The 24282-nt window shown below is 42.2% G+C and overlaps 1 protein-coding gene across 1 annotated transcript in view; it reads right to left on the reverse strand.

Moving 5' to 3' along the window:
* Nucleotides 1–24282, reverse strand: part of LOC129814048 (contactin-associated protein-like 2) — a 100532-nt gene that overhangs the window by 53970 nt on the left and 22280 nt on the right. The window contains exons 2-7 of the mRNA XM_055866811.1: nt 16456–16566; nt 16101–16294; nt 14426–14573; nt 10204–10407; nt 9550–9734; nt 8604–8747 (exon numbers count right to left, since the gene is read on the reverse strand). Of these exons, the coding sequence (XP_055722786.1) occupies nt 8604–8747; nt 9550–9734; nt 10204–10407; nt 14426–14573; nt 16101–16294; nt 16456–16566 (986 nt within the window). The remainder of the gene's footprint in view (nt 1–8603; nt 8748–9549; nt 9735–10203; nt 10408–14425; nt 14574–16100; nt 16295–16455; nt 16567–24282) is intronic.

Below are 24282 nucleotides of genomic sequence, written 5' to 3' on the forward strand. Positions count from 1 at the left end.
TTGTCTCTCTTGTCGTGAATTGTGTTTTGTTTGATATTTTTTGTTTATTTTATGTTTTTAATCTCAGCCCCCGTCCCCGCAGGACGCCTTTCTCCTTTTGGTAGGACGTCATTGTTAACAATAATGTGTTCTTAACTGACTTGCCTAGTTAAATAAAAGGTTAAATAAACATACATTTTTTAAAAACTGTCGATAGACGTAGCTGGTAAATTTGCTCTGGCTATCTACTCCGATTTCAGAGCACTCTTGTCTGAGTGTGCTAGAGCGCAGAATAACTGATGAAGTCACGAACGCTCAACACCCGTTGAATATGGCCGGTGTCAGTAAACGTTGGCAAAAAAAGCATAATTAAATTGTTGCCAGCAGCACAGTTACAGTCACCAACGCTCTGGATAACATAAAAACAGCCTAACCAGCGCTGCTAGGGTAGGTAAAATGTTTGTGTCTGGAAGTAGCCAACGTTAGCCAGTTAGCTTGGGTGCTTGACTGCTGTTTGGTCAGAACGCTCGGATAAAACCTACTCCTCGGCCAGAGCGTCCAGTGTGCGCTCTGAACGCTCCGAGAGCAAAATGCTCTGAATTTACGAACTGACAATCCGACAATGCTCTGAGTTTACAAAAGCCCAGAGCACACTCTGGCCCTCCAGACTGAATTTACGAACACACCCGTATTTCTTCCGTCGCGATGTCCCTCTAAGGCCCTTCTGCTAGCTTACTAGCCCCGGCCCGCTAGCTGCCTGAATCGCCGTGTCACCGGCCGCCTGAGCCACTCACTCGGCTACGCATGCCTCTCCCTAATGTCAATATGCCTTGTCCATTGCAGTTTTGGTGAGTAATTATTGCCTTATTTCACTGTAGCGCCTCTAGCCCTGCTCAATACGCCCTCGCTAACCCTTTAGTTCCAACTCCCACACATGCGGTGACCTCACCTGTTTTAAATGATGTTTCTAGAGACAATATCTCTCTCATTGTCACTCCATGCATAGGTTTACCTCAACTGTATTCACATCCTACCATACCTTTGTCTGTACATTATGCCTTGAATCTATTCTACCGTGCCCAGAAACCTGCTCCTTTTACTCTCTGTTCCGAACGTACTAGACGACCAGTTCTTAAAGCCTTTAGCCGTACCCTTATCCTACTCCTCATCTGTTCCTCTGGTGACGTAGAGGTTAATCCAGGCCCTGCAGTGCCTAGCTCCACTCCCACTCCCCAGGCACTCTCATTTGTTGACTTCTGTAACCCTAAAAGCCTTGGTTTCATGCATGTTAACATTAGAAGCCTCCTCCCTAAGTTTGTTTTACTCATTGCCTTAGCACACTCTGCCAACCCGGATGTCCTAGCCATGTCTGATTCATGGCTTAGGAAGACCAAAAACCCTGAAATTTCCATCCCTAACTACAACATTTTCCTACAAGATAGAACTGCCAAAGGGGGCGGAGTTGCAATCTCCTGCAGAGATAGCCTGCAGAGTTCTGTCTTACTATCCAGGTCTGTGCCCAAACAATTTGAGCTTCTACATTTAAAAATCCACCTTTCCAGAAACAAATCTCTCACCGTTGCCGCTTGCTATAGACCACCTTTTGCCCCCTGCTGTGCCCTGGACTCAATTCATATGTGAATTGATTGCCCCCCATCTATCTTCAGAGCTTGTGCTGTTAGGTGAACTAAACTAGGACACGCTTAACACCCCGGCCATCCTACAATCTAAGCTTGATGCCCTCAATCGCACACAAATTATCAATGAACCTACCAGGTACAACCCCAAATCCGTAAACACGGGCACCCTCAAAGATATTATCCTAACCAACGTGCCCTCCAAATACACCTCTGCTGTCTTCAACCAGGATCTCAGCGATCACTGCCTGCGTCCATAATGGGTCTGCGGTCAAACGACCACCCCTCATCACTGCCAAACGCTCCCTAAAACACTTCAGCGAGCAGGCCTTTCTAATCGACCTGGCCCGGGTATCTTGAAAGGATATTGACCTCATCCCGTCAGTAGAGGATGCCTGGTTATTCTTTAAAAGTGCTTTCCTCAACATCTTAAATAAGCACGCCCCAATTCAAAAAATGTAAAATCAGGAATTGATATAGACCTTGGGTCACTCCAGATCTAACTGCCCTTGACCAGCACAAAAAAACATCCTGTGGCGTACTGCATTAGAATCGAATATCCCTGCAATATGCAACTTTTCAGGGAAGTTAGGAACCAATATACACAGGTAGTTAGGAACGCAAAGGCTAGCTTTTTCAAACAGAAATGTCCATCCTGTAGCACAAACTCCAAAAAGTTCTGGGACACTGTAAAGTCCATGGAGAATATGAGCACCTCCTCCCGGCTGCCCACTGCACTGAGGATAGGAAACACTGTCACCACCGATAAATCCACGATAACTAAGAATTTTAATAAGCATTTTTCTACGGCTGGCCATGCTTTCCACCTGGCTACCCCTACCCCGGTCAACAGCCCTGCTCCCCCCACAGCAACTTGCCCAAGCCTCCCCCATTTCTCCTTCACCCAAATCCAGATAGCTGATGTTCTGAAAGAACTGCAAAATCTGGACCCCTACAAATCAGCCGAGCTAGACAATCTGGACCCTCTTTCTAAAATTATCCGAAATTGTTGCAACCCCTATTACTAGCCTGTTCAACCTCGTTCAACCCGAACTTCCGGCGCCCCAAGAACTTCCGGCGCCGACAGAGATGGCCGCCTCGCTTCGCGTTCCTAGGAAACTAAGCAGTATTTTGTTTTTTTATGTGTTATTTCTTACATTGCTACCCCAGGTAATCTTAGGTTTCATTACATACAGTCGGGAGGAACTATTGGATATAAGAGCAACGTCAACTCACCAACATTACGCCCAGGAATACGACTTTCCCGAAGCGGATCCTCTGATTTGCCCACCACCCAGGACAATGGATCGGATCCCAGCCGGCGACCCAAAACAAAACACCGTAGAAGGGGCAGCCGGAGCAGTCTTCTGGTCAGGCTCCGTAGACGGGCACATCGCACACCGCTCCCAAGCATAATACTTGCCAATGTCCAGTCTCTTGACAACAAGGTAGACGAAATCAATGCAAGGGTAGCCTTCCAGAGAGATATCAAAGTGACGTTCTTTGTTTCACGGAAACATGGCTCACTCGAGACACGCTATCGGAGTCGGTACATCCAGCTGGTGTCTTCACGCATCGCGCCGACAGAAACAAGCATCTTTCTGGTAAGAAGAAGTGCGGGGGTGTATGCCTTATGATTAACGATGATGTGGTGTGATCATAACAACATACAGGAACTCAAGTCCTTCTGTTCACCTGACTTAGAATTCCTCACAATCAAATGCCGACTGCATTATCTACCTAGAGAATTCTCTTCGATTATAATTGTCTCTTCGATTATAATCACAGCCGCATATATCCCCCCTCCCCAAGCAGACACGTCGATGGCCCTGAACGAACTTCATTTGACTCTATGTAAACTGGAAACCACATATCTGTGGTTGCATTTATTGTAGCTGGGGATTTTAACAAGGCTAATCTGAAAACAAGGCTCACTAAATTCTATCAGCATATCGCAACCAGGGCTGGCAAAATTGTTATTCTAACTATCGTGACGCATATAAGGCCCTCCCCCGCACTCCTTTCGGAAAAGCTGACCACGAGTCCATTTTGTTGCTTCCAGCCTATAGACAGAAACTAAAACAGGAAGCTCCCGCGCTCAGATCTGTTCAACGATGGTCCGACCAATCGGATTCCACGCTTCAAGATTGCTTCGATCAAGTGAACTGGGATATGTTCCGCATTGCGGCGAACAACAACATTGATGAATACGCTGATTCGGTGAGCGGGTTTATTAGCAAGTGCATCGGCGATGTCGTACCCACAGCGTCTATTAAAAAATTCCCAAACCAGAAACCGTGGATTGATGGCAGCATTCGCGCAAAACTGAAAGCGTGAACCATTGCTTTTAAATCAGGGCAAGGTGACCGGAAACATGACCGAATACAAACAGTGTAGCTATTCCCTCCGCAGGGCCATCAAACAAGCTAAGCGTCAGTATAGAGACAAAGTAGTCACAATTCAACGGCTCAGACACGAGAGGTATGTGGCAGGGTCTACAGTCAATCACGGACTATAAAAGGAAAACCAGCCCTGTCGCGGACCAGGATGTCTTGCTCCCAGACAGACTAAACAACTTCTTTGCTCGCTTTGAGGACAACACAGTGCCACTGACACGGACCGCTACCGGAACCTGCGGGCTGTCCTTCACTGCAGCCGACGTGAGCAAAACATTTAAACGTGTCAACCTTCGCAAGGCTGCAGGCCCAGACGGCATCCCCAGCCACGTCCTCAGAGCATGCGCAGACCAGCTGGCTGGTGTGTTTACGGACATATTCAATCAATCCTTATCCCAGTCTGTTGTCCCCACTAGCTTCAAGAGGGCCACCATTGTTCCTGTTACCAAGAAAGCTAAGGTAACTGAGCTAAATGACTACTGCCCCGTAGCACTCACTTCCGTCATTATGAAGTGCTTTGAGAGACTAGTCAAGGACCATATCACCTCCACCCTACCTGACACCCTAGACCCACTCCAATTTGCTAACCGCCCCAATAGATCCAGAGATGACACACTGCACACTGCCCTAACCCATCTGAACAAGAGGAAAACCTATGTAAGAATGCTGTTCATCGACTACAGCTCAGTATTTAACACCATAGTACCCTCCAAACTCGTCATTAAGCTCGAGACCCTGGGTCTCGACCCCGCCCTGTGCAACTAGGTCCTGAACTTCCTGACGGGCCGCCCCCCCAGGTGGTGAGGGTAGGTAACAACATCTCCACCCCGCTGATCCTCAATACTGGGGCCCCACAAGGGTGCGTTCTCAGCCCTCTCCTGTAATCCCTGTTCACCCACGACTGCGTGGCCATGCACGCCTCCAACTCAATCATCAAGTTTGCAGATGACACTACAGTGGTAGGCTTGATTACCAACAACGACGAGACGGCCGACAGGGAGGAGGTGAGGGCCCTCGGAGTGTGGTGTCAGGAAAATAACCTCACACTCAACGTCAACAAAACAAAGGAGATGATTGTGGACTTCAGGAAACAGCAGAGGGAGCACTCCCCTAGAGGTAGAAAGTTTTAAGTTCCTCAGCGTACACATCACGGACAACCTGAAATGCTCCAACCACACAGATAGCGTGGTGAAGGCGCAGCAGCGCCTCTTCAACCTCAGGACACTGAAGAAATTCGGCTCGTCACCAAAAACACACAAACCTTTACAGATGCACAATCGAGAGCATCCTGTCGGGCTGTATCACCGCCTGGTAGGGCAACTGCTCTCCCCATAACCGTAAGGCTCTCCAGAGGGTAGTGAGGTCTGCACAACGAATCACCGGGGGCAAACTACCTGCCCTCCAGGACACCTACACCACCCGATGTCACAGAAAGGCCAAAAAGATCATCAAGGACAACAACCACCCGAGCCACTGCCGGTTCACCTCGCTATCATCCAGAAGGCAAGGTCAGTACAGGTACATCAAAGCAGGGACCGAGAGACTGAAAAACAGCTTCTATCTCAAGGCCATCAGACTGTTAAACAGCCATCACTAACATTGAGTGGCTGCTGCCAACTGACTCAACTCCAGCCACTGGAAAAATTGATGTAATAAATGTAGCACTAGCCTCTTTAACACTTTAAACAATGCCACTTCATATAATGTTTACATACCTAACATTACTCATATCATATGTATATACTATACTCTATACCATCCACTGCATCTTGCCTATGCCGTTCTATTCCATCACTCATTCATATATAATTTTTTTGTGTACATATTCTTATTTATTCCTTTACACTTGTGTGTATAAGGTAATTGTTGTGAAATTCTTAGGTTAGATTACTCGTTGGATATTACTGCATTGTCGGAACTAGAAGCACAAGCATTTCACTACACTCGCATTAACATCTGCTAACCATGTGTATGTGACAAATAAAATTGTATTTTATTTTGTCAGATCCCCAAAGATTGAAAAGCTGCTGCGGTCATCCCCCTCTTCAAAGGGGAGACACTCTAGACCCAAACTGCTACAGACCTATATATATCCTACCCTGCCTTTCTAAGGTCTTCGAAAGCCAAGTTAACAAAAAGATCACCGACCATTTCGAATCCTACCGTTTCTTCTCCACTATGCAATCTGGTTTCCGAGCTGGTCATGGGTGCACCTCAGCCACGCCTAAGGTCCTAAACGATATCATAACCGCCACCGATAAGAGACAATACTGTGCAGCTGTATTCATCGACCTGGCCAAGGCTTTCAACTCTGTCAATCACCACATTCTTATCGGCAGACTCAACAGCCTTGGTTTGTCAAATGACTGCCTCGCCTGGTCCCCCAACTACTTCTCAGAGTTCAGTGTGTCAAATCGGAGGGTTTGTTGTCCGGACCTCTGGCAGTCTCTATTTTGGTGCCACAGGGTTCAATCCTCGGGCCGACTCTTTTCTCTGTATACATCCATGATGTCGCTCTTGCTGCTGGTGATTCTCTGATCCACCTCTACGCAGACGACATCATTCTGTATACTTCTGGGCCTTCTTTGGACACTGTGTTAACTAACCTCCAGATGAGCTTAAATTCCATACAACTCTCCTTCTGTGGCCTGCAACTGCTCTTAAATGCAAGTAAAACTAAATGCATGCTCTTCAACCGATCGCGCACACACCTGCCCGCCCGTCCAGCATCACTACTCTGAACGGTTCTGACTTACAATATGTGGACAACTACAAATACGTAGGTGTCTGGTTAGACTGTAAACTCTCCTTCCAGACTCACAATAATCATCTAAAATCCCAAATTAAATCTAGAATTGGCTTCCTATTTCGTAACAAATGCTGCCAAACATACCCTCGTAAAACTGACTATCCTACCGATCCTTGACTTTGGCGATGTCATTTACAAAATAGCCTCCAACACTCTACTCAGCAAATTGGATGCAGTCTATCACAGTGCCATCCGTTTTGTCACCAAAGCCCCATATACTACCCACCACTGCGACCTGTATGCGCTCGTTGGCTGGCCCTCGCTTCATATTCGTCGCCAAACCCACTGGCTCCAGGTCATCTACAAGTCTCTGCTCGGTAAAGTCGCGCCTTATCTCAGCCCACTGGTCACCATAGCAGCACCCACCCCGTAGCACGCGCTCCAGCAGGTATATTTCACTGGTCACCCCCAAAGCCAATTCCTCCTTCGGCCGCCTTTCCTTCCAGTTCTCTGCTGCCAATGACTGGAACGAATTGCAACAATCACTGTAGCTGGAGATTCATGTCTCCCTCACTAGCTTTAAGCGTCAGCTGTCAGAGCAGCTCACAAATCACTGCACCTGTACATAGCTCATCTGTAAATAGCCCATCCAACTACCTGATCCCTATACTGTTATTTATTTTGCTCCTTTGCACCCCAGTATCTCTACTTGCACACTCATCTTCTGCACATCCATCACTCCAGTGTTTAATTGCTATATTGTAATTATTTCGCCACTATGGCCTGTTTATTGCCTTACCTCACTTGTCCTACCTCATTTGCACACATTGTATATAGACCTGTTCTATTGTATTATTGACTGTATGTTTGTTTATTCCATGTTTAACTCTGTTGTTTGTGTCGCACTGCTTTGCTTTATCTTGGCCAGGTCGCAGTTGTAAATGAGAACTTGTTCTCAACTAGCCTACCTGGTTAAATAAAGGTGAAAAAATAAATAAATAAACCAGCCTTTAGTCTTGAAATCTTTGGTTGTTCACATGTGAATCCTTAAAGAGATTGGTGGGGCTAAGGCTTAAGAGGGTGTGAACGATGCTGAATGAGTGTAGAGAAAGAAGTGGTTCACCAAAAAATTAAATGGCCATTTTCTCAAAAGTGAGGTTACAAGTTTGTCAACTTTCAAAGCAGAATTACTTTCCCATTGTTCCTCAACTGTGGTGTATGATATACAATTTTCTAGCTTGGAGTCTCTACTTTTATCCAATGTACAAAACACAATTTAAAATTTAAAATGTTAAAATGTAAGACCGAATCGAGCCGGTCAGTCACATTTTCACAATATTATTCCGACCTCATAGTATTGAAATATATACAAAACATTTTTGACTGCACTAGGCCTTTAAATACATTCCATAATATATGTTGTAATTTATTTAAAATGTATGAATGAAAATGCTTTCATACATTATTTGGCCAATTTAAAATATTTCACATGTATCCTTAAATAGTTAGCTAAAAATACTTTTAAAATGTTTCCATATAGGATGACTGCTAAGAAATTTATTTGTTTTCTGTCATAATCACCACAAGGTAAGAGTTTCTTCTCTTCTGATTTATGCTACAGTGAGTGTACTAAGATGCACTATATTGTTTTATTGTAGTGCCTCAGTGAAAAGGGATCATTATATTTAAGTGAGGTGTTGCAACACTAGACTTTCCAAGTAAGTAATCACAAATACATGGCTGTTCCTACCGTTTATGTTTTCAAGGTATACCAGTGAATCACAAACCACCTAGAAAAGATGCTACTCAGATGTACAAAACATGACAGAGAAAGGTTCTTACAAAACTTGAAGTATCAATTTTCTTCCTCTTGACCAGGTTGGTAATGTTATCTCCGTTGTAGGTGATGCCCTCCATGCAGCCAACAAAGTTCTCCCTGCCTCCCGAGCTGAGCTTGGCAGAGAAGGGCATGCCTCCAAAACTGATCTAGAGGACACAGAAGGAGAAGAGGAAAAGGGGTCAAGTATTATTTGAAGAGGCTCTGCAGCAGGAGCCACACCTCAGAGCAATTTGTCGCTTTGAATCAAATCAATACAGCAGCATACATCCCTTCAGAGAGTATATTGGTTTTCACTTGTGCCTGATTGCATTAATCTCCACTTTATAATGAATGTATGTATGGTGTTGTGTTTTTTTCCTTCTCTTTCCCTGCGGAGCCAAAGTAATTTCCTTCGGTATCGCACACCGATAATTACACAGACAAACCTAAAAGCTGAGCTTTGTACACACAGGGGAGCTGCAGTACAGAGAGAGCTTGCTCCGATTTGGCATCTGTGAACTAACACATCTTCACACAGACCTCTGAGTAACCTGACTCACAGGAGCCAAAGGATCTAATTAAATAATCTCTCATATCCCCTCTCCTCGTAGAGATAAGGAGGTATGTGAGGAAATGAACCAGAACAATATACAATACAACTTTATTGGGAGGGGTGTAGAAACGCACCAATGACAATATACAATACAATTTTATAGGAATGGATGGAGAAATTAACCAAGACAATATACAAACTATATAGGATTGGGGTCATTAAAATTCCTGTTAATTTAGAAAGTAAATCATATTCAAATTTCAGATTTTCCTAATTGAAAAGCACTGAAGAATTTTTTTTATTTCAGTGTACTTCCTGAATTGACTGATATTTTAATGGAATTGACCTCAACCCTGATAGGGAGGGAAGCAAAAAGAGTAACCACTAAGACAATACACAATAAAACTGTGGCCTACCTCATAGTCCAGGTCAAGATGATCAAATTCACCGTTGGTGCGGAAGTGCTGCGTGTGGCGATCCAGGGTAAAGTTGACATTCCGTCGGTAACGCTCGATAATTACAGAGTGCCAATGGTCATCATCCAATAAACTTCCGCTTGTCACGGAGGTGTGCCCGAGGATGGAGCCATACTGATTGCTGCCTGAAGTTTACAAGACATAAACAGATTGAATTCAAGAAAATGCTTAAGGCGACATTTTTCCTATAAACAACAGTCTGACATAACATTGCGATAACATTTTACAAATGCTAATTTGTGTAGGCTACTGTGATGAATAATTATCTTTCTGACAACAACCATTACTGAAATCCATCAAATAAAGACTGAAGATGATTAATGCATAAGGGCCAGTCATATTAGCAAATATGCAGGAATTGTATCATGTTTCATCAACTGCCGTAAGTAGTTGCCATAAGAAGCTATATTATCAGTGACTACAGTACACTACAGTAGGTGTGCGTCCATATGGCACTCTTTTCCCTATATCGTTCACTATTTTTGACCAGAGCACTATGGACCTGGTCAAAAGTAGAGCACTAAATAAGGAATAGGGTGCCATTTGGGATGCACTCAGATATCCCATAGACAGGATAAGATAATGGTCCATTACCCAGGTTGATCATGAGAAGTAGTTTGGATCTCTTCAGCTCCAGGCTGATATAGTCTCCTTGCTGTCCCTCCCCGTGCAGGAGCACACCGTTACTGGCCGTGGTCTTAAACTTCAGGGAGATGACGTCCTTCAAGATCTTCATCTTCTTCATCTTGAAGCGGTAGGAGATCACACCCTGACCTTCGAAGTTGATCACATCCGCCCCTGAGGTCACCGAACAGTGATAAAGGTTACAGAGCTTAATATCCCCTCAATTACCTCTACTGTCCTGTGTCAAGGCTTTTGACATAAAAGGTAATATGAGTGTTAATGAGAAGAACCTATTGTCCTTTAGAGATCACCTAATGCAATCACAAGCAATGTCAAAAAGGTGAGGCAGCTTATACGGATTTCTCTTTTTCTAATTGGAGGAAAAGAACAACTGCGGGAGAAATGAAACCATGGCTGCAAAGTAAGCTTGGGAAGTATCCAGATTGTCATACCTTCATACTGACCTTGTGCCATATCGGGATATCCGGTAATACCGGCACTGAACACAAGCAAGGGGCGCTATTTTCAAACACCACTGACTCTGTAATCCGAAGATTAGCTATGCTAAAAAGTACATGCTAAAATCCCATAGAGAATGCTATCTAAATGCTAATGAGTGCATTTAGTGCATCTGACCTAAAGTATTACGACATCCCAGCTCATAAAATTATACAAGTAACTAAAAAATGCTACTCACAAGCACAAAACAAATATTAGACAGCGAGGCTCTTGATTTAGGAGGGGATTCCCTGCTGTTACTAAGTGAAGCTTGATTTTGGAAGAAGCTAACCACTTAGTTAGCTCTCGAAAGCTCTAGGCGGCATTCTCACTTCTCCCTAAAATGTTCAGCCATTAGCTTCGTCTCCGACTGGCTCATGTTAACTACAATCCCGATCCTGTTTTAAAGTTTAGAAATTTCAACAATCATCGCTGCTGTACGGCTTTTGAAACATATGACCTTATCGTTCATCAGTGAGAAAGAATCCTTCAAATATAAAATATACATTTACTGTAGCAGTTTTGCACATATCCATACAGCTATGGGTGCCTCCATCCGACGAAACTACACTTCAGCTACACTTCCTTAGTTATGCTTACACACAGTTGTTCAGAGCACGCCAGTTAGCAATTATTACAGAAGACCTCTTGTCTTCTGTCTGATTTTCGTAAACATGTGTTGTAACATTGACTTATGGCCGCGTAAGAACTCTAACCCTAACCCTATCAAGGTGTGTATCAATTTAACCTTTAGTTTCTTTTTTTATTATTTCTTGCTGATATGACAGATAAGGTCCTTATTCTACCTAAACTGTACCGCAGGCGATGCGTGTTCATCTTCAGATTGAGCGTCAGGGCTCTTAACAAAACTCTCCCGAAGAGAAGACGCCTTCGTCCAATGACTTATGTGTAATGGAATGGAACTGAGAGTCATAATCAAGGGCTAACCACTTAGCTTAATAGCTAACCAGCTACTAAATTGGCAAACCAAATGCGCAACTGTAGAGCATTCAGCACATTTTAGACAATTAACTTAATAGTCATAAGATATCTAGCTGGCAAACATTTAGTTGTGAACTCCATACTGTAACTACCTGGTGCGTGCTGCTCAAGAGTGAGTGACTCACAAGGCTCCTGTCTCTCATCGTTCTGTACTTGTAAACAAACACCACGTGAGTGGGGACTACCGGTAAGCTTCATTATGAAAATTTATGTGACAGGTGAAATGAAGAACGCAATCTTCTTTACTTAAAAAATAGCTACAAATATTAAAATGTATTAAAAATACAGTGGGGCAAAAAAGTATTTAGTCAGCCACCAATTGTGCAAGTTCTCCCACTTAAAAAGATGAGAGAGGCCTGTAATTTTCATCATAGGTACACTTCAACTATGACAGACAAAATGAGAAAAAAGAATCCAGAAAATCACATTGTAGGATTTTTAATGAATTTATTTGCAAATTATGGTGGAAAATAAACTTTTGTTATTGACCAAATACTTATCTCAATACTTTGTTATATACCCTTTGTTGGCAATGACAGAGGTCAAACGTTTTCTGTAAGTCTTCACAGGGTTTTCACACACTGTTGCTGGTATTTTGGCCCATTCCTCCATGCAGATCTCCTCTAGAGCAGTGATGTTTTGGGGCTGTTGCTGGGCAACACGGACTTTCAACTCCCTCCAAATATTTTTTATGGGGTTGAGATCTGGAGACTGGCTAGGCCACTCCAGGACCTTGAAATGCTTCTTACGAAGCCACTCCTTCGTTGCCCGGGCGGTGTGTTTGGGATCATTGTCATGCTGAAAGACCCAGCCACGTTTCATCTTCAATGCCCTTGCTGATGGAAGGGCATTACACGATACATGGCCCCATTCATTCTTTCCTTTACACGGATCAGTCGTCCTGGTCCCTTTGCAGAAAAACAGCCCCAAAACATGATGTTTCCACCCCCATGCTTCACAGTAGGTATGGTGTTCTTTGGATGCAACTCAGCATTCTTTGTCCTCCAAACACAACGAGTTGAGTTTTTACCAAAAAGTTCTATTTTGGTTTCATCTGACCATATTTCATTTTTCCAATCTTCTTCTGGATCATTCAAATGCTCTCTAGCAAACTTCAGACGGGCCTGGACATGTACTGGCTTAAGCAGGGGGACACGTCTGGCACTGCAGGCTTTGTTACTTTGGTCCCAGCTCTCTGCAGATCATTCACTAGGTCCCCCCCGTGTGGTTCTGGGATTTTTGCTTACCGCTCTTGTGATCATTTTGACCCCACGGGGTGAGATCTTGCGTGGAGCCCCAGATCGAGGGAGATTATCAGTGGTCTTGTATGTCTTCCATTTCCTAATAATTGCTCCCACAGTTGATTTCTTCAAACCAAGCTGCTTACCTATTGCAGATTCAGTCTTCCCAGCCTGGTGCAGGTCTACAATTTTGTTTCTGGTGTCCTTTGACAGCTCTTTGGTCTTGGCCATAGTGGAGTTTGGAGTGTGACTGTTTGAGGTTGTGGACAGGTGTCTTTTATACTGATAACAAGTTCAAACAGGTGCCATTAATACAGGTAATGAGTGGAGGACAGAGGAGCCTCTTAAAGAAGAAGTTACAGGTCTGTGAGAGCCAGAAATCTTGCTTGTTTGTAGGTGACCAAATACTTATTTTCCACCATAATTTGCAAATAAATTCATTAAAAATCCTACAATGTGATTTTCTGGATTTTTTTTTCTCATTTTGTCTGTCATAGTTGAAGTGTACCTAAGATGAAAATTACAGGCCTCTCCCATCTTTTTAAGTGGGAGAACTTGCACAATTGGTGGCTGATTAAATGCTTTTTTGCCCCACTGTATATACTTAAAAGAAACAGTTTCAACGGTATTGGCGGTATTGAAATACCCCGGTATACGGTATATAAGCCTACTTCAAATACTTTTCTGTCTGTTGAGATGTGCCAGCCTACGTGTCTTTAGACAGCAGCATGGCATTGTGACATCACCCTGTGGCAACTTTCTCCTTTCAAAGGTGCTTTCATCTCTTTACCCAGTCTGACAGTCGGATACATCTATTTGCTGTTCAATCTTAAGGGCATGGATGGAGTATTTGCAGTAAGTAGCCAGGGGGAACTAGACTGGTCAATGACTAGAGCAAACAAGTTTCTCCTGGTCAGTTTTTCCTGTCTATCAGTTTCTACAGTGTGAAATACAGCATAGAATAGACACAGCAAAGGGTGGTTTGGCAGGTGAAAGCTTTGAATAAAGAAATTGATCAGTAAAGCGTGTTTTTCTGTAGTAGAAGGTAACAACAGAAACCAGCGAAAGTAAACAGCTGTTCTCTATCTCCTACTCTATCAAAAACCTGTAGCTGTGTGAATGTCGCTGTTGGCACATAGATCAGTAATGTAATTATTTAAACTCAATGAATCTACATTACTGAGCATATTAATACACCCATCTGACAGATATGATATATGATACCAAGATAATTGAAACCTTCAGTATTACATATTAATTAAGCCCATATTGGCCAACACATGATTATTCTCATATTTTCTTCATGTAGAAATTATCCAAACTGCACGCAATAAAGGATGTTTTGAATTAAGAGATTCCTTTTTATGTTCTTATGTTAAAGGATGTTCGCATATACTATCTCTTCTACAGTAGTGTGAGATGTGCATGGATGTACAGTGCCGTACACTCACAGTAAGAACAGCCATAGACTTCCACTCTCAAGCCGATCCTCCCCTCCTCGTTCCACTCAAGTGGGACGATGCGGATGTAGCGTGTTATGATTGCATGCTGCAGATCATGGCGGACCACACTCTCGCTGTTGGAGTTGCCTGAAAATGCCTTGGAAAGCAAACAGAACCTTTAGGTTCCACATTTTGAAGCCAATTACTGTTCATGGGGAGCATTTTAGATGGTGTGTGATAGAATTAAAAGTGCCATAATAACGAAATAATAAAACCGAATCATAATGTGGACCAGTAAGTAATATGCTGTTCATTTGTCTGATGTGAGTTTGATAGGCTATACCTAGGAATTCCTATAGGGGCGCACAGGGCTTCCCAGCGCACTCGTTACAAGCGACTTGAAGCCGAAGCTGTGTGATATATTTCTATATTTCCACCTTTCAGGTATGAATGTGATTTTGAATATATTTGTTAATGTCAGAATGTTACTGTGTGTTAATTAGTCAGCAGCAAAGATGTTTAAAACATTAAATGTGTTATTTGTATGTTTAGACAATGTCAAAATTTGCCGTTTTTCTAGCTAGCTTGCTAGAAGGCTGCTCACTTACACGAGATCAGAGCGTGCCCAAGAGAGACCGAGCACAGCTCCTGTGTGTGTGGTTGGTGAATGGGAACAATGGAAAACTTTCCGAAAATGTGAATGTTGTTGTAATCGAAAGCACTAAATATGAATTAATTCAAGGTTATACATGTTTTTGTTATTAGGAGGAGTTTGCATGCTGATAGGAATGAATCCATACAGTATCTAATAAATATAGGAACAGTATATACAAGGATAATCAATGGTGATAATAAATAGTGGAATACGTGATGCTTTTCAGTGTCAATTTAAAGAGCGATAGTAGAGGATTAATCAAGCCATTGCAATGTATAAATGAGACAATATTGGTTTATTGAACAATTGTAACAGTTATCTAATTTAAAGAGAATATATTTTGTGCATTTGTAAAAAATTATATATTGTACCTATGTAAATGGTTAATGATTTTATATGAAAAATACTAATTACAAGTGACTTGAAGCTGAAGCTACATCTCTGTGTGATTTATTTCTATATTTCCCCCTTTCAGGGGTATAACAGGTGCACGACCAAAAAGTTTGTAGTCCTAAAAACCGGAAATGAGTTACTTCTGGTTCGTTCAGCAATTGCTATGGGGAAAATTAATGGGGAAAGTATATGGTTTTGGGATTAATGTCGAAATTAAGATCTGAGATGAACACAGGCTTAGGAGATATTATATGTTTTGTTCTATGAGTGAATATCAGTCAGTTAACATGACCTTCATTAATTATGAAGCCTTTTATGTGCTTTTTTTATTACATACAGTAAATGCTTAAAGATTTACAAAAAGTGACGTCAGCTGATGAAGATTATCTCATAGAACAAAATGTATAAGATCTCCTAAACTTGTGTTCACCACAGACCTTATTTTCGGCATTTATACAATAACCCTACAACAAATTTTTCCCATAGGATTTGTTCAACAAACCATGTGTCTACAAAAATATGCCATTACTATTGCTCTCTTTGGGCTATAATTATATGAACAAAGTACAGACATTTAGAAATGATTGCTGATTAAGTAGGCATTTCTGATACACGAATGACAACTAACACACTCACCCATATGTTGCCATCTTGCCGATACGGTCTCCAGTTCCTTCCTGTATCACTGTAGAGGAGTCTGTACTGGGTTGTCCAATCAGAGCTGCTGTACCGGCCCTGTGTGGCAATGAAGGTGACTTGCTTCCTAGTGCCCAGGTCCACCTGCAGCCACTGGTAACGGTCAGTGTCCCCCGGAGACCAGCCTCCAGCACCTGGAGATGAGATAAACAATCAAACCAGCAATCGTTAGTATCCTCTGCTTCTATGTGGCAAAACATATGTGAGTGAAATGAATGAGACTGCAGCTTAAAATAATTATAAAATAAAAATATTTAGATGTTAAGCTTTCATTCTGAATTCTTTTAGTTAATACCTCCTCTCCTGTTGAGCTTTGCGTATCCAGCCCCATATCCACCGGAGTACACTGAGGAGCTGGTGAAAGCTGTGTGAGAGAGTGGTGTGGCCAACACTTCATCACATTTCCCTGGAGGGCAACACAAAACACAAGATACAGACAATGGAGGAATGAGTCATCGTCCCATAAAATGACACTTCAGTGTGTTTTAACAATGTATTTGATTAAGTTTTCTTTTCTTCCTTACAATTGTATTTTACGTTACTGCTCCTTACCATAGACAGGTTTTTGGAGAGAATAGCACATGTGACGTCTCTTACCATTCACATCCTTTTCTATAGCAGGCCTGTGGTGGTAATGACTGGAAGCAAAGGCCATTCAATATAAGTACAATATGAATACTGGCAAGGCCAATTTCTGTCTGGTTTGGTTATTATTGAACACATCAATAGCAATACATGAATAGCTTTGAAAAATAAATCAAACGTTCAGCCTGTCATGTTCCTGGTAGACACACTCAATCTTGATGAATAACTTTCCAAAGATCAAATCAAAATCAAATCAAATATTATTAGTCACATGCGCCGAATACAAAAGCTGTAGACATTAAAGTGAAATGCTTACTTACGAGCCCCTAACCAACAATGCAGTTTAAAAAAATACGGATAAGAATAAGAAATAACAGTAACAAGTAATTAAAGAGCAGCAGTAAAATAACAATAGCGAGACTATATACAGGGGTTACCGGTACAGAGTCAATGTGTGGGGGGCACCGGTTAGTTGAGGTAATATGTACATGTAGGTAGAGTTATTAAAGTGACTATGCATAGATGATAACAACAGAGAGTAGCAGCGGTGTAAGGGGGGGGGGGGGGGGGCAATGCAATAATCTGGGTAGCAAATTGGTTAGGTGTTCAGGAATCTTATGGCTTGGGGTTAGAAGCTGTTTAGAATCCTCTTGCACCTGGATGTGGCGCTCCGGTACCACTTGCCCTGCCGTAGCAGAGAGAACAGTCTGTGACTATGGTGGCTGGAGTCTTTGAAAATGTTTAAGGCCTTCCTCTGACACCGCCTGGAATAGAGGTCCTGGATGGCAGGAAGCTTGGCCCCAGTGATGTACTGGGGAATTTCATAATTCCTTTATGTACTCATTAATTAAAATCAATCTGTCTATTTATAAGAATTTGTAAGATACTTATTAACATAAAATAGACAGGATACAGTCTTATTAAAATTAGATAATAGTATTTATTCTCGGAGCACGCTCCCATTTAACCATGAACAACAGTTTATATACAAGATATGACGTCATTGGTTACAGAATAAATCTCCTCCTCTTGACCAAGATAAAACAGGTTCAAAAGTTCATTCCAACTCCCCAGCGCACACACATGACACACAATATCATTTATTCTCCTGAAGGCTCACTATAATTTATTACCACTTTAGCAGACAACTCAAGATAATGGAAGACCTAAAAAGTTACTCACTGCCTTATCTAAACATCTCAGGGCTAAGTTGGGTCAGTTCAACCATAGTTTAACGACCCTTTTTGCTTACTTTATAACCTACAGCACAAATCTCTCTAACTAAGTTGGAATGGTGTTTTATCCTCATTGTTAATACTACCTAATCCCTTCCTTATGAATTAACATTATTAATCAGATATAATAATAATACCGTGCAGAGTTCAATTAGTTATAGTTTTATCTAAATGTAGACATAGTTTTAGTCATTATTCATAAAATTCCTAACACGTACGCACTACCCTCTGTAATGCCTTGCGGTCGGAGGCCGAGCAGTTGCCATACCAGGCAGTGATGCAACCAGTCAGGATGCTCTCGATGGTGCAGCTGTAGAACCTTTTGAGGATCTGAGGACCTATGCCAAATCTTTTAAGTCTCCTGAGGGGGAATTGGTTTTGTTGCGCCCTCTTCACGACTGACTTGGTGTGCTTGAACCATGTTAGTTTGTTGGAGATATGGACACCAACTTAAAGCTCTCAACCTGCTACACTGCAGCCCCATTGATAAGAATGAGGGCATGCTCGGTCCTCTTTTTCCTGCAGTCCACAATCATCTCCTTTGTCTTGATCACGTTGAGGGAGAGGTTGTTGTCCTGACACCACACGGCCAGGTCTCTAATATAGGCTGTACCTAAAGGCTGTATCGTCATTGTCGGTGATCAGACCTACCACTATTGTGTCATCGGAAAACTTAATGATGGTGTTGGAGTCGTGCCTGGCCGTGGAGTCATGAGTGAACAGTGAGTACAGGAGGGGACTGAACACGCACCCCTGAGGGGCCCCGTGTTGAGGATCAGCGTGGCGGATGTGTGGTTACCTACCCTTACCACCTGGGGGCGGCCTGTCAGGAAGTCCAGGATCCAGTTGCAGAGGGGGGTGTTTAGTCTCAGGGTCCTTAGCTTATTGATGAGTTTTGAGGGCACTATGGTGTTGTTCGCTGAGCTGTAGTCATTGAATAGCATTCTCGTATAGGTGTTTCTTTGGTCCAGGTGGGAAACGGCAGTGTGGAGTGCAATAGAGATTGCATCATCTGTGGATCTGTTGGGGCGCTATGTAAATTGAAGTGGGTCTAGGGTTTCTGGGATAATGATGTTGATGTGAACCATGACCAGCCTTTCGAGGCACTTCATTGCTACAGACGTGAGTGCTATGGGTCGGTAGTCATTTAGGAGGGTCGTTTTAGTGTTCATGGGCACAGGGACTATGGTGGTCTGCTTGAAACATGTAGGTATTACAGACTCAGTCAGGGACAGGTTGAACATGTCAACGAAGACACTTGTCAGTTGGTCAGTGCATGCTCGCAGTACACGTCCTGGTAATCCGTCTGGCCCTGCAGCTTTGTGAATTTTGACCTGTTTAAAGGTCTTACTCACATCGGCTGCAGATAGCGTGATCACACAGTCTTCCAGAACAGCTGGTGCTCTCATGCATGTTTCAGTGTTATTTGCCTCGAAGCAAGCATAGAAGTAGTTTAGCTTGTCTGGTAGGCTTGTGTCACTGGGCAGCTCTCGGCTGTGCTTCCCTTTGTAGTCTGTAATGGTTTGCAAGCCCTGCCACATCCGACGAGCATCAAAGCCGGTGTAGTACGATTCAATCTTAGTCCTGTATTGATGCTTTGCCTGTTTGATGGTTTGTCAGAAGGCATAGCAGGATTTCTTATAAGCTTCCGGGTTAGAGTCCCGCTCCTTGAAAGTGGCAGCTCTAGCCTTTAGCTCAGTGTGGATGTTGCCTGTAATCCATGGCTTCTGGTTGGGGTATGTACATACAGTCACTGTGGGGACGACGTCATCAATGCACTTATTGATGAAGCCAGTGACTGATGTGGTGTACTCCTCAATGCCATCGGAAGAATCCCGGAACATATTCCAGTCTGTGCCAACAAAACAGTCCTGTAGCTTAGCATCTGCTTATCTAGCCACTTTTTTATTGACCTAGTCTCTGGTGCTTCCTACTTCAATTTTAGCTTGAAAGCAGGAATCAGAAGGATATAATTGTGGTCAGATTTGCCAAATGGAGGGCGAGGGAAAGCTTTGTATGCGTCTCTGTATGTGAGGTAAATGTGGTACAGTTTTTCCCCTCTGGTTCCACATTTAACATGCTGATAGAAATTTGGTAAAACGGATTTAAGTTTCCCTGCATTAAAGTCCCCGGCTACTAGGAGCGCCGCCTCTGGGTGAGGGTTTTCTTGTTTGCTTATGGCAGAATACAGCTCATTCAATACTGTCCTAGTGCCAGCCTCTGACTGTGGTGGTATGTAAACAGCTACGAAAAATACAGATGAAAACTCTCTAGGTAGGTAGTGTGTGTCACTCCCTGACCTTAGAGAACCGTTTTATGTCTCTATTTTGGTTTGGTCAGGGTGTGAGTTGGGGTGGGTATTCTATGTTCTATTATTTGTATTTCTATGTTTTGGCCGGGTAGGGTTCTCAATCAGGGACAGCTGCCTATCGTTGTCTCTGATTGAGAACCATACTTAGCTAGCCCTTTTTCCCACCTGTCTGTGTGGGAGGTTGACTTTGTTTATGGCACTTAGCCTTTAGCTTCACGGTTTGTTTTGTAGTGTTTATTGTTTTGTTCGGCGTCTTTTCATAATAATAAAGAAAATGTACGCTCACCACACTGCACCTTGGTCCAGTTCTTTCAACGGCCGTGACAGTGTGGTCTATAGTTTATCATGAGATACTCTACCTCAGGCGAGCAATAGCTCGAGACTTCCTTAGATATCGTGCACCAGCTGTTATTTACAAAAATACATAGCCCGCCGCCCCTTGTCTTACCAGACGCCGCTGTTCTATCCTGCCGGTGCAGCGTATAACCAGCCAGCTTAATGTTGATAGTGTCGTCATTCAGCCACGTCTCCTTGAAGCATAATATATTACAGTTTTGAATGTCCCGTTGGTAGTTTAATCTTCCGCGTAGGTCATCTATTTTATTGTCCAAAGATTGCACGTTTGCTAGCAGAATGGAAGGAAGTGGGGGTTTATTCAATCGCCTACGAGTTCTCAGAAGGCAGCCCGCCTTTTTCTCTATCCCAACTTCACGCAAATCACGGGGATCTGGGGCTGTTCCCAAGAAAGCAGTATATCGTTCGTGTCGGCCTCGTCAGACTTGTTAAAGGAAAAAAAGGATTCTGACAGTCCGTGGTGAGTAATCGCAGTCCTGATGTCCAGAAGTTATTTTCGGTCATAAGAGACGGTAGCGGCAACATTATGTACAAAATAAGTAAAAAAATAAGTCACAAACAACGCAAATAACGTGGGCCAAGAAACACAAGATGACATCATCACGCAGCATACATAATCAGAGCATGCAACAGAACATTGTACTGTCTACACTTGGTTTGTTGTTAATATTAAATATCTTTCATTAAATTGATTTTTGTTGCTAAGGATTCCACGACGCGGTTATCCTTTACGTCTGGGACTGCAAGTTTGTGTTCCATTTTTTGCGTGGATTCCGGGAGTGCTAGCTGGCTGTACTACAGACACATGTCGTCGTCGTGAGAAAGACTCATTGTTATCTTTTCGTAAAACAACTGGTTGCAGTAAAGAGCCAACCTGGATACTAAGGAGATCCTGAGGGAAATCGACGAGTACCAACAGCTTTACGCTATGGGGGAACAACATACTCCCATCATGGAAAGATCCGACTACCTCACAAAATAACTTTAACCCACACAAAAAAGATAAACAGATTAATCTACAGACACGGACAATTTACTTACCATTGAAGTAGAGGCTAGTGCTCTGGCTGGAAACACTGGAAAAGTTGTGTGAGGAGGTAGCAGGGCTGAGGGGGAGTTTAGAGTTTAGCCAGAGTGAAATTCTCATTCTCCAAGCAGAGAACAAAGCACTCACAGCCAAGGTAAAAATCAACGATTCCAACATGGATTGTATACTCAAGAAAAACAGGACTTTAAGAAGTCGCTACTAGACATACAAAGTCGTAGCATGCGTGAATTTTTTTCTTCTTCTGTGATTCCTGAGGACGCATCCAATAATCCAGAGGGCGCGATCAGAGAATTCATGCAATCCGCCTTGAAACTTCGTATAGAGACTGTAAACAAGGTGGCTTTCTACTGAGTACACACACTTGGAGCTCGGAGCGACAAGACCAAGGGTCCCCAACCGATCATCGCAAAATTTGAACACTACCAACAAAAGGAGCTGATCAAAAGCAGGGGAAGGGAGCTTAAAGGAAGGGACCAAATTCGGTCTCAATTACCAATTTCCAAGGGAGATAAACGAACATAATAGGAGACTGTGTCCGGTACAAAGGCAACAGAGGGAGAAGGTTAAGTGTGCCTTTCTCAATGTGGACAAACTCATTATAGATGGATAGCTATTCTGAGACAGCTACATAACACCATCGCTGTACTAAATTCTACAGGGACTTCAGGTTACAAAAAAAGAAAGTATGGGAACTATAGAAATATCTGAACACTATGAAGTGGATATGAACACACACGTACACAATTACATGCTCGCTTACACATATGGACTTATACATACACACACACACCTAATCTCGCAATCTTCTCTCACTCTCTATTTCTCTCTTTTCTCTTCTCTTCTCTCACTCTCTATTGTCGAGAACTGTTTTATCATTTAATATGTTTCTTGTTTGTCTATCTTTTTTATGTATTTGTCTACAAGTTTATATATGTTTAAACAAGCAAGGGGAAGATATCAGAATAGTGGCATTGGGGAATAATAACATATTGTACGGAATACATTTGTACTGTAGTGAAGCCGTCTCTAGAGTAATGCAAGGTCTCTTTCATGATCATGTGAAACGGCAATTGCTATGGAAATGCTGGGATGTGTTTTTCAATGATGTTAAAGGTAATTATGATGTAACTATGACGGTGATACGATATGGATTACAATTATCATCATGAATATTAAGGCTATACGCACTACATGTTACACACATAGACACTCAACCATGCAAATTGGCAGAGTAATTATTTATTTGGACAGCACACATTATAGTCTTACTCTTATACAGACATCGTACACACTCTCACTAAATCACATCCAATATCATACTCATCAACCTACTCAGATTTACTACACACATAATATCTTGTCTCAATGTTCTAACATCTGTGGTATTGGCTCACAGGCAAACAGGCAAGTGAATAAAACAAATATTGCTCAAACCTATTTCTTGAATTTTAAATCAGACATTTGAAAGCTCTAATTTTGACCGTCATAATACCTCTGATGGCAGTAACTTTAGAAGCACTAATTATGGTCAGTTTAGACTTAGAATAGTATCTAGTTATGGTAAGGGGTGAAATAAGTATAGCCAGTTATAATTGTAACGGTTTAGCGGATTATTAAAAAAGATCAGTCTTTACGTGGCTAAAAGAAAAGGAATATAACATACTGTTTTCATGAAACTCACTCTACATCCTTAGATGAAGTTACGTGGAAAAAGGAATGGGGTGATTAATGTGTGATGATATTAATTAACAATAATTTCGATCTGAATGTGCAAATAGTCAGGAATGATTCGTAAGGAAGGTGATCTTTTTGAATATGAAAGTGGACAAAAAAAAAGATTTGGCTCATTAATCTATATGGTCCAAATCAGGATGATCCATACTTCTTCGAAAACATTTATACAAGTTTACTGAACTTACAGGCAACAAATTATCATATCATTATGGTAGGAGACTATAACACAGTGTTAAGTACCTCAATGGACAGTAAAGGTAATCACTTTACAAACTATCATCACAGTTCCCTGAAGGAATTCACAAATATTATGGACACATTAGAAATAGTGGATATTTGGAGACTAAAAAAAAACAACTTAGTGAGATATACATGGAGGAGACTTAATCAAGCTAGTCGTCTTGACTACCTTCGTGCCTCTTCTCTCTTGCATCAAATGTTTAAAAAGTTTTAATAGGAGACAGAATGCGATCGGATCATCATCGAATTGGCATTCACATAACTCTTATAGAGTTTCCAAGTGGACGGCGATATTGGACATTTTATCAAAGGTTTACTGGAGGACAACTTATTTTTAACTAAGACAAAAGAATTTATAACAGAATTTTTCCAGTATAATATAGGTTCAGGAAATCCCCTTATTGTTTGGGATATCTTTAAATGTACCTTCAGAGGCCATTCAATTCAATATTCATCAATAATAAAAAAGCAGTTTCTGGCTAAATAGACAAGACTAACAAGGGAAATCCATGAACTAATAGTACAGGTAGATAGCAATAAAAACGATACAGAGATGCAAAATAAGTTAGAGGAAAAACAAAAAGAACTTGAGGAACTTATTCAAGAATGATCTAA

This window comes from Salvelinus fontinalis, chromosome 17, assembly GCF_029448725.1.
Source record: "Salvelinus fontinalis isolate EN_2023a chromosome 17, ASM2944872v1, whole genome shotgun sequence".
NCBI classification, from domain to species: Eukaryota; Metazoa; Chordata; class Actinopteri; order Salmoniformes; family Salmonidae; genus Salvelinus; species Salvelinus fontinalis.